General features: G+C 48.5%; 1 protein-coding gene across 1 annotated transcript in view; it reads right to left on the minus strand.

The window, feature by feature from the left end:
- Positions 1-12,018, minus strand: part of TMCO3 (transmembrane and coiled-coil domains 3) — a 64,711-nt gene that overhangs the window by 6,568 nt on the left and 46,125 nt on the right. Inside the window, exons 9-10 of the mRNA XM_011979423.1 lie at positions 7,941-8,136; positions 2,358-2,508 (exon numbers count right to left, since the gene is read on the minus strand). Coding sequence (XP_011834813.1) covers positions 2,358-2,508; positions 7,941-8,136 — 347 coding nt within the window. The remainder of the gene's footprint in view (positions 1-2,357; positions 2,509-7,940; positions 8,137-12,018) is intronic.

Consider the following 12,018-nt stretch of genomic DNA (forward strand, 5'->3'; position numbering starts at 1 on the left):
GTCACACAGAGGGAGGGTGGGGGAGGTGCTCCCGGGACACAGTGGCTCATAAGGCTGCACTGGGGTCAGGAGGTCACGGAGCCCCTGCTGAATGGTCCTATTTCACCTGCGACAAGGGCCCCAAGCCTCCCAACTCTGCTGCTTTCAGGACTGCCTCGGCTATTTATGGCCTCTGAATTTCCACATAAAATTCGGAATCAGCTTTTGAATTTTCAGTTTTGTTGAGGTTGTGCTGAGTCTGTGGCCCCTGTAAAGCACAGGGCATCTCAGACCCCTGCCAAGTGGACAGCTGCCAGGGACGTGTCCCGACGCCAGACCCCTTGTGATTCCATCCCTTTCAAGTCACTACTCCAGGCTGCTCCACAGAACCCAACAAAGGGCCCATCTCAGTATGCTCAATTTAAATTTTTTGTGTCAAAATTAGTATTTCCTCCAAATTTGCCACTGACATGTTAGTTTCCATGGCCGACCCTGAGCTCCCAGGACTTGCCCTGTGTGGGCACCAGTGCCCGTGATGAGGGGGAATGAGAACACGCATTCTCCCCTGAAGGTGATCTGGCTGCTTTCGATGCCCACCGACAGCACACATCTCGGCGGCAATAAAGCATGGCAGTGACCAGCAATCGTGCGCATGGCAACAATCTTCCTCTTGCAGAATAAAGAGCCCGAGTAGCCAAAGCAACTCCAAGCAAAAGGAACAAAGCTGGAGGCAGCAGAGGCCACCTGACTCCAAACTCTAGCACAGACTACAGCAACCAGAACAGCACAGCACTGGCACAGAAGCACAGGCCATCGGGACAGGTAGAGGACCCAGAAATAAGGCCGCACACCCACAGCCATCGGCTCTTCCATAAAGCCTACGATAACAAGCACCAGAACAGGCCTCCCCATTCAACAAACAGTGCTGGGATCGCTGGCCAGCCACACGCAGAACACGGAAACCGGACCCCCTCCTAACACTACATACAAAATCAAGTCAAGGTGTAATAAAAACTTATATGTAAAACTGAACACTATAAAATCCCTGTAAGAAAACCTCTGAACATCGGCCTTGGCAAAGGTTTCATGAAGAAGACTGCAAAAGCCATCGCAACAAAAACAAAAATTGACAAGTGAGATCAACTAAACTAAGGAGCTTCTGCCCAGCAAAGAAATGCTCAGCAGGGCAGACAACCTACGAATGGGAGAAAATACTTCCAAACTATGGATCTGACAAAGGTCTTGTATCTATAATCTAGCAGGAACTTAAACAAATCTGCAAGCAAAAAGCAAACAAGCCCATTAGGAAACAGGGAAGGACAGGAACAGACCCTTTTCGAAAGACATTGACACGGCCAACACAACACGTATATGGAAATGATGCTCAACATCTCTGGTCACTAGAGAAACGCAAATCAAAACCACAATGAGATACCATCTCACACCAGTCAGAATGGCGATTCCAAAAAGTCAAAAGGCAACAGACGCTGGCGAGGTTGTGGAGAAATGGCAACACTTAGACAACCATTGGTAGGATTGTAAATTAGCCGCGATAGAAACCAGTCTGGAGATTTCTCAAATAACTGAAAACAGAATTACCACTGGACCCAGCAATCCCACTGCTGGGTCTGCATCCAAAGGAACATACATCCTTCTGCCATAAAGACACAGGTACTCACATGTTCATCACCGCGCCTCTCACAACAGCAAAGACATGGAATCGGCCCAGACTGTGAATTCCAAGGATCCCACTGTCCATCAACAGTGGACCAGATGAAGAAAACGCAGCACAGACACGTCAGGGAATGTTACATAACCATAGCAGAAGGAAATCACGTCCTTTGCAGCAACACGGATGCAGCTGGAGGCTGTTCTCCATATGAATTAACCCAAGAACAGAACACCAGATACCACATGTTCTCACTTAAAAGTGGGAGCTCAACACCGAGTACCTGTAGACGCAAAGACGGCAGCAAGAGACACTGGGGCCTGTGCGAGGTGGAGGCTGGGAGGAGGAGGGTGAGGATTAAAAAACTACCGAGGGTCCTATGCTCATTACCTGGGTGACAAAACCATCTGCACACCAAAGCCCTGCTACACTCATTACCCGTGTCACGAACTTACACAGGCACCCCGAGCCTAAAAGAAAAGTGGGACAGAAGAAACAGTATAATAAAATAAGATTTCTCTGCGCTCTATAAAGCAGAAAATAGTTTCTGGCTACTAGCAATCCAAACTGAAATATGCTGAATACACTTAATTTTTAAGACAACCATTTTTGCTATATAAAATATAAATATATATGCACATAAACACATTACAGAACCACTCTGCATGTGTTTAACCCCCACAATTATAATGTAAAGAAGGAAGATTACCTATTGAGGCGAAGAAAACGATGGCCAGGAAGTCGCGGATGGGTTCAATGGAGGCGGCGATTTCCTCGGTGACCATGGGGCCCTGAGAGGAGACCAGCGCTCCGGCCAGGAAACAGCCCAGCTCCATGGAGACGTCCAGCAGCTCCGTGACCTGAGAGAGGCAGGACTGAGCTTTACACGAGACCCCACAGTGCACCAGGGTCACCCCCATCCCAAGGATGCCCCGAGACCCAGCAGAGCCACCACAAGAAAACACAGCAGCTGCGCAAATGGAGAGTGGTCCTGGGGCCTCTGCTGGGTCTCAGAGGTTGACATGTAGAGGCTGCTATTAGTTGAATTAACCTTACTGGGGGAAAAAATTATTTAAAAATATTTGAAACAAATATCCATACAGATTGCACTGAAATTTTTGAATGAGAATATTTTTCAATTGTTTTAAATATTTGTGATATGTTTTCCTTTACCTTGAATCAGCATAGCCTGGTGGTAGTGTTAGAAACGCATTCCCACTACCAGCCTCAAAGCAGAGAGAAAGCAACAGGGCGACAAGCAACGGAACTAGGCGGGCACGAAGCCAGAGGGAAGCATTGGCATGTCTGCGGCAGCTGATCTGATAACCCAGATTCGCGGCCACGGCAGAGTGCTGGCTGGACAGCCACGACGCAGGAGCCTCATGGCAGCTCTGCGAAACGCAGGCTTCCGGCAGCCTTGTGGATGAGGCACAGCTGACACCGGCCAACCTGAAAGATGATTTTTGTCTTGAGAAAGTAAAATTGTAGACGATAGCAGCATCAGATGAAAAGAAAAGAAACTTGTCAAGAACTACGATTTTTTTTTTTTTTTTTGAGATGGAGTCTCGCTCTGTCGCCCGGGCTGGAGTGCAGTGGCCGGATCTCAGCTCACTGCAAGCTCCGCCTCCCGGGTTCCCACCATTCTCCTGTCTCAGCCTCCCAAGTAGCTGGGACCACAGGCGCCCGCCACCTCACCCGGCTAGTTTTTCGTATTTTTTAGTAGAGACGGGGTTTCACTGTGTTAGCCAGGATGGTCTCGATCTCCTGACCTCGCGATCCGCCCATCTCGGCCTCCCAAAGTGCTGGGATTACAGGCTTGAGCCACCGTGCCCGGCCAAGAACTACGATTTTTAACGGCAACAAAAACATCACCTCCTGAGGATTCAACCCAAAAGAAGACCCGCACCCGACACTGCAAGACACTGAGACCCATGAAAGACGAAAGACTGAGATAACAGCACCACGGGCTCAGCACGGCAGACCGGCGGATGCTCCCTCACCTGGCCGACAGACACACAGGAACGCCAAGAGACTTCTGTGTGTGTGAAACTGACCAGCTGAATCTAAACACTCGAGTGGAATCTGGAAAGAGTACGAATAGAGCCAAGATGACCCTAGCATAGAACAAAGCTGGGCCCAACACAGAGATCAAGCTACGGTGCAGCTGAGGGTAGGTGGACAGAGTCAGAGAGGCATGTGCACACACACACACACACGTACCACAGGTACACACATCACACACAAAGCGGACACACACGAACACATACCACATGCATATACACCACACGCACACAAAGCACACATGTATGTACGCACATGCCACACACACATACACACACCACATGCCACACCAAAGTACACACATGCATGCACACACAAACGCATACACATGTACACATGCCACACATAAGGCACATGCATGCATGCCCACATACACAATCACATAAAGCATACCACACACGAAGACATGCCACAAAGCACACAGACGCAGACCACGTACACACACCACAAAGCATACATGTACACACCATACACAAAGCACATACATGCATGCACACAGGTACACGTCATGCACAAAGCACACACACATGCACATGCACGCACAAACATGGCTACTTGGTTTTTGACAGAGTGACGCTATAGAAGGGGGACAAGAGGTCTTTTCAACGCATGGCATTCAGAAACGCACGTGAATGAAGGAATCCTCATCCACTCCCTCACTTCCAACACAACGGAAGCTCACTTCTGAGTGGACTGCAGAGCTAATGAGAAAAGCACAACAGAATGCTCACTGACAATAGTAAAGAGCATCTTCACAACCCAGGGGCAGGCGGATCTTTCACACAGACACAGAAGACAGCCACGAAGAAAACAATTCATAACTGGATGACGCTGAAATTAAGAACTTCTGTTCATCGAAAGATACCAGTAAGAAAGTGAAAAGCCAAGTCACAGACTGCGAGACATTTGCAAACACGTATCTGACATGCTGGCATGGAATGTTTTTCAGCCATAAAAAGGGGTGAAGTGCTGGCGCGCACGGCGACGCAGCCAGGCCTGGAGGGCGTGACGCTAAATGGAAGCCAGACACAGAGGCCCCCATGTGACGTGGCCGGAAGCAGCGGCCCTCAGGGCCGGGAAGTGGCTCCGTGGCCATGAGGAGGTTGGGGGGAGAACTGAGAGCGATGGGGATTCCTTTGGGGAGGTGGATATAATTGGATAGTGGTGATGGTGGCAAAGCATTTTGAATACTGACTTTCAAATGATTAAAATGGCAAATTTTACGTGAATTTTATCTCAGTAAATAAATTTTTAAAAAGGACAAAAAAATCTGCCGACATATAAAAAATAATTCCTACAAATGAGAAGAAAATCCTCACCCTACAGAAGAACGTCCTGGAGGCTTTAATAGGAACACCACCGGGACAACACCCAGATGCCACTGAGCTTCTGAAAGGGCTCGAGGGACTAGTCATTGGGAAGTGGATGCTGGAGCCCCCGTCAGAGCCCTGAGATGCTCCAGACACAGAGCAAGTGCAGGGAGGCTGTGGGGCACGGCGTGCTCACAGCACAGCAGCAGGATGGGCTGAGCCTCCGGAAGGGCTCGAGAGACCAGCCATCAGGAAGTGGACACTGGAGCTCCTGTCCGAGCCCCCGTCAGAGCCCTGAGAAGCTCCACACCCGCAGCAAGTGCAGAGAGGCTGTGGGGCACGGCATGCTCATGGCACAGTGGCAAGACAGGCTGGCACTGGCATGGCGACTGTGGGGAAACCCACGTCATGACTAAGGCTGAGCTCCTGTTTACTGTGATCCCTGCAACCCACCTCCACAGGCACCGCACGAGGCTCATCAACAGTCAGCACCTTCCAAACACACGAGAATGGACAGCGGCTCTATTCGTAACAGCTCTAAATGGAAACAAATCCTAAGACTGAACAGTGGAAAGAATCCATTGTGGCACCTGGTGCAGACGCGCAGAAGGCCCAGCACCCCAAGCGACTGGCAGCAGGTGCAAGGTGAGTGCTGCCCAGTGAGCGAGAAAACCCGAGAGCCGGGGAGAGAGTCACTATAATGGAAGAAGCCACTGGGAGGGCAACACCGAAGTTGTCCAGATAAGACAATTTCACTGGGAGTTATTTTCAAAGAGAAAAATACTCTGGAATGGATAAAGCAATGTAAAAACTTAAATAAGTCACACTCCTGAAATAGTTAAAATCACTACAGCCAGAGGCAAATCATAATTTTCTCCCAAGTTTACAAAATAGTAGCAGGCAATTAAATTATATATAAGAAACAATTTTTGTTAATTTACTTTTTTAAAATGGAAACTTTTTTTTTTTTGAGACAGAGTCTTGCTCTATCACCTCTGCCTTTGCCTCCTGGGTTCAAGTGATTCTCTTGCCTCAGCCTCCCAAGTATCTGGGACTGCAGGCGTGTGCCAACACGCCCAGGTAATTTTTGTATTCTTAGTAGAGACAGGGTTTCACCATGTTGGCCAAGCTGATCTCGAACTCCTGACCTCAGAAGATCTACCCACCTCGGCCCCACAAAGTGCTGAGATTACAGGTGTGAGCTACTGCGCCCGGTGGAAACTTTTTTTTTTTTTTTTTTCCCCCTGAGACGGAGTCTTGTTGCTCTGTTGCCCAGGCTGGAGTGCAGTGGTGCGATCTCAGTTCACTGCAACCTCTGCCTCCTGGGTTCAAGCAATTCTCCTGCTTCAGCCTCCTGAGTAGCTGGGATTACAGGCGTGTGCCACCACGCCCAGCTAATTTTTGTATTTTTAGTAGAGACGGGGTTTCACCATGTTGGCCAGGCTGGTCTTAAAACTCCTGACCTCATGATCTGCCTGCCTCAGCCTCCCAAAGTGCAAAGATTATAGGTGTGAGCCACTGCGCCCGGCCGGAAGCTTTTTATTTTGAGATAATTATGTACTAACCTGCAGTTTTAAGAAATAATACAAAGTCCTCATTACCCTTTAGTTTCCCCAATGGTAACATCTTGCCAAATTTCAGCACAAGACCCCACTCAGGTGCTGATACGGATACAGCGAAGACAGCGAATGCCATCCCCAGCCCCTCCCCAGACCACTCTTCCTCAGTTCCTGGGAACCACGAGCCTTTCCTCAATTTCGTAATCTTCTCACCTCATAAATGTGACACAAAAAGAACCACACAGTATACAGCCTTTGGGGGCTGCCTGCCCACTCTGCACAGTTCTCAGGAGGTGTGTGCTGGTGGTTTTACTGCTGAGTGGCATTCTGTGGTGTGGACATAGCTCAGTTTGTTGAACATTTATTTACCCACTAAAGTACCTTTGGACTGTTTATATGGCTAATATGAATAAAGCTGCTATAAACACCTGTGTACAGGCTACTACTGTGTGAACACGGCTTTGTTTCTGTGGGATAAACAGCAGGAAGTGCACCTGCTGGGCTGAACGGTGACGGTGCCCAGGCGCGCTGTCAGGACCACTGAGGCTCTCTATGGGGGTCCAGGAGCATTTCCTGCCACTCTCATGTAAAGACTGTCATCTCAGTAAGGAGAAGCCCACTTTCCAAAATGAACTTTATTTATTTAACCTTCCACATGGCATAAGTCATACAGTTAATTAGCATGTGAGCAACACAGAGTTAAAAACTGCTTTTCTAAACTTAATTTTGTATTTCAGGTTGAAAGCTATTTGAAAATTTAAGACAGAGTAGCATGGTTTGATATTAGTGTTTATGGCGCTTTTTATGATCACAGTTTTTTTGTTTTGATATGGGGTCTTGCTCTATCACCCAGGCTGGAGGGCAGTGGTGCGATCACAGCTCCCCGCAGCCTTGACCTCCTGGGCTCAAGCCATCCTCCCAGCTCAGTCTCTCCAGCAGCTGGTACTATAAGTGAGCACAACCATGCCCGGCTAATTTTTCTATTTTTTGTAGAGGAGGGGTTCTCACTATGTTGTCCTGGCTGTTCTCAAACTTCTGAGCTCAAGCGATTCTCCTGCCTTGGCTTCCCCAAATGCTAGGATTACAGGTGTCAGTCACTACACCTGGCCCACAGATTTAATGTAATACTCACAAACAGTATTTTAGCAAAGTGCTTAAGAGTATGAGTCAAGCCAGTTAAACGGGTTTAGCTCATTGTATTACATATTGATGGGTAGTATAAGAAAGTGTGTATAAAATAAAAAATACTAGTAAATGTTTCAAATATTTTAACCATTATTAAAATGAAAAGGTAAAGAATGGATCACAAGATTTCAGTGAAAGAGATATCAGATTTCATAAATAACACAGTTTGAGAATTACCGTTAACATTAAGAAGATAAAGGCAGATATTCCCAAGATCAGGATTTCTTTGTTCCCCTTGCTTTCCACGTGCAGCTTCCGATAATAGGGTCCAATGAGATACTTCTTTATAACAAGACATAAAAGAAAAACCGCCGCTAGCGAAAAAAGAATCTGACCAATCAAAACCAGGATTCGCAGAACTTCCATGACAATGCTAGGAAAGAAAAAAGAAGCGACATGTGATTTCACTTCCAAAACACAGTTCTCTAAAACTCAATGAAATAACCTTTCACTTTTTTTCTTTAACATGCTACAAAATAAATTACCTGAATCACACACATCTTTATTTTCAAATACAAAAACACCCTATGAATCATACTCATCTCAGAAATTAAGTTATGTTGAGCCAAAGGTAGAAACTGGATTGGTTTGCAGTCAATACTTTGGGGTGAATACGTATTCTAGGATGTGAAAATTCTCGACTGACGGCGTTCCTATCTCAGCTGATGCCTGATGATAAAATTCCTCGTCAGGCCTCAGCCGCACGCGAAAGTCTCCGTCAGGCAGTGGTTGCTCTCCGTGCCCCACCGCAGTCTCCTGATGGACGAACTCTAGCGACCATCATTAAGGCACTCCTGATACAGCCACTGAAGTCTGTGTCTGTAGAAAGTAATTCTTTGCTATGTTCTGTTTATAATATACCACCCGGATATCAGAATAGATCACCATCTCAGCCAACGGACTTCCACTATCTGAGGTCTTTACAAATATACCTGTATTTAACCTTAGCCTTCCACCACTCAGGCCACAATTCTGGTGAAAGTTTCCTCGGTGGAAGAAACCTATGATTCCCAAGGGTGTCAGCCTCTGCAGCCTGGCTTAAAGCAGAAGTGCCGGAAACTCAAATCTCAAACTGCCACGATTCCTTGGGGGAATCAGAGCAGAGCTCAGCTTGAAGCAGAGGGATGGAATGAAGGGATCAACAGCAGCCACAGAAGCAAATGTGAGGCAGCGTCCTTCAGAGCCCGCTGCGCCCACGTCTGTGACTCGGAAGGAGGCCCCTTTCTGCAGCCCTGGCAGGAACGGAGACGGACTCACAGACAAGCAGTCCAGGCCTGCTGCACTCCTGACAGCTTCGTCACACTGCCGGGCCCACATCTGGCCCTGGGCCCAGCACCGTGGTCCCTGTCTGGAACGCCACCCCTTCCCCTGCAGCTCCAGTGGCCTCCTCCTGACCCATCTGCTCTCCACACAGAGGCCCAGACAGCTCATCAGGATCCTCCATCAGCTCCTGGACGCTGGGATGGAACCCAGGCTTCTCTGCCCTGCCATGCCCTTCCACTGCCCCAGGCCACCGAGCAGCCCACCCACACAAGCCGCAGAGCCCGCTGCCTGGAAGGTCCCTACCCTAGACTCTTCTCTCCACAGGCTCAGCTGCGTTCCTCAAATTCCAGCCCCGTCTCCAAGGCAGAGCCTGCGCCAGTCTGGAACTCACTGTTGCTCACCAGCTCACTGCCCCGTCTGAATCATTCGCAGGGTGGTTCCCTGCTGCAGACGTCTTGTCTACCACTCATTGGTTCATCACTCACTCATTCTCTCTCCGAAACACAAGAGCAGCTCCCCACATGGGGAACGTCCTCTGCTGAGCTCACCCTTGCATCCTGGGCCCCTAGAGCACTGTGTGCCACCTGTTATGGCAGCCCGCTGAGAACTGTCCGACCCCCACTGCCACGTCACAGATGAGAACGGGGCAGAGACCAGGTGATCTGCTCCAGGCCACACGCCCAGAGCAGAACTGGGGACGACCCAGGTGTCTGGCTCCAGGGCCAAGCCCCTAACAGCCACACAAGCTCTCCACAGCCACTGTCCCCAGGGTTTGGATTTAGGTCTCATTCCCCAAAGACTCCCACAGTGTCCATGAAATGCAGTGATGAGGGCTCAGAAAGACGCCAATCAGAAGCCACAGTGCACTCAACTCTGACCTCTTTGAAAGATGATCACCGTCACAAGTTTCTCAGGATTCCGGCTCACCGCCATGCCACCTGCAGGTCCACACGTGTGTGCTGCTCTTGATCTGCACGTATGGGGCGCACCGTGTCCATGACTGTTCTGGCTGCCTCCTCTCAGCGTGTTTGGACAAGCTTCCCATCAGCATATCTGATTCGCTGACAGGTGAGGAAGGGCTCCCTCACGGGGTGCACCAGAATTTGCTCAGCCAGATGCAAGGGCTGTCCCGGTTCTCACACGGACTCCACGGCCATCCTGGTTCTTGTGCACTGTGGTGGCCAAGGGGCCTGTGGGTCTATTGATGGTGGCAGTGGGTGCTCACTAAGGGAGACAGGCACCTCCCACTGTGACAGGTGCTGTCTGGTGGGCTGCCAGGAGGTTGCTCCAATTCCCATCCCAACAATGACACCCAAGGCGCCCCACTTCCCAACCTGGGCCCCACCCAGCTTCTAATGGTGCCCAGTCTGATGGGTGGGCAGTGCCATCACCCTTCTTTGGTGTGAGGGTGGGTGTTTCCTGCTTTACTCAAGTCGAATTACCTGTGAAATATTATGAGGGAAAGAGTTCTTTCCTCTAGGAATGATCAAGGTTAATTCTGAATAAAGCCTAATAAGAAAGCAGAGTTTATTACATTGCAACTAATTTTCTTTCTTTGATATTTTAAATATAAATTTTCCCTGGTTATTAAAATTGAAAGGGAGGTTTTCCCAAATTACAGAAAAGTATATATAGTAGAAAAAACTTACTACAAATCTACTAGTCTACTAGTAGAAAATCATTAACACCTTGTTTTATATATATATAAAACATATGTATATATATTTGTAGTCTATTCATGTTCTTCTATGTCTAATTAAAATAATTTAAAAATATATATATGGATATACATATATTTCTTGAGACGGAGTCTCGCTCTGTCACCCAGGCTCTGGAGTACAGTGGCCCGATCTCAGCTCACTGCAAGCTCTGCCTCCTGGGCTCACGCCATTCTCCTGCCTCAGCCTCCCTAGTAGCTGGGACTATAGGCGTCCGCCACCACGCCCGGCTAATTTTTTTGTGTTTTTAGTAGAGATGGGGTTTCACTATGCTGGCCAGGATGGTCTCGATCTCCTGACCTCGTGATCCGCCTGTCTCAGCCTCCCAAAGTGCTGGGATTACAGGCGTGACCCACCGTGCCCAGCCAGTATCATATATATTTTTAACAATTATGATATATAATTCACTTATCATACAACTTACCCATTTAAAAGTATTCAATTCAATGGTTTCCAGCATATTCACAAAGTTACACAACTATTACCACAATCCATGTTAGAATACTTTCATCACCCCAAAAAGAAACCCTGTACCCATTAGCACTCACTCCCCATCTCCCCCAACCTCCCCAGCCTCTGGCAACCAGTAATTCATTCTCTCTGTGCAGACTGGCCTAGTTTGGACGTTGGTATGAATGGAATCACACAGAGTGTGGCCTTTTTGTCCAGTTCTTTCACAAGCATCGTGTTTTCAAGGTTCATCTGTGCTACAGGATGAATCGATGTTTCTGGGCGGCAAGCCACCCAGCTGCCGAGGCAAGAGACCGAGGGCACGAGCTGTTCCAGTGTAATAAAACATATAAAATAAGAATAGTTATACTAGATATAGATCATAGAATTATATATGAATGTCATTAATCATTAGTTTGTAGCAATTACTCTTTATTCCAATATCATAATAATCCTCACTCTACAATCATAACCTAGGAAAAACCAGGCCATATAGAGATAGGGGCTGAGGGGACATAGTGAGAAGCGACCAGAAGACAGGAGTGTGAGCCTTCTGTGATGCCCGGGCAGGGCCACCAGAGGGCTCCCTGGTCTAGCGGTAACGCCAGTGTCAGGGAAGACGCCCATTGCCAAGCGGACCGTGGTCTAGCGGTAGCGTCAGTGTCAAGGAAAACACCCTCTACTCAGCAGACCCGGAAAGGGAGTCCCCCTTCCCCTGGAGGAGTTCAGAGAAGACTCTGCTCCTCCACCTCTCGTGGTTGTCAGGCCCACCGCAGTTATCCGGAGGCCTGACCGTCTCCCTGAGATGCTGTGCTTCAGTGGTC

This window comes from Mandrillus leucophaeus, unplaced genomic scaffold (assembly GCF_000951045.1).
Source record: "Mandrillus leucophaeus isolate KB7577 unplaced genomic scaffold, Mleu.le_1.0 Scaffold201, whole genome shotgun sequence".
Classification (NCBI taxonomy): Eukaryota; Metazoa; Chordata; class Mammalia; order Primates; family Cercopithecidae; genus Mandrillus; species Mandrillus leucophaeus.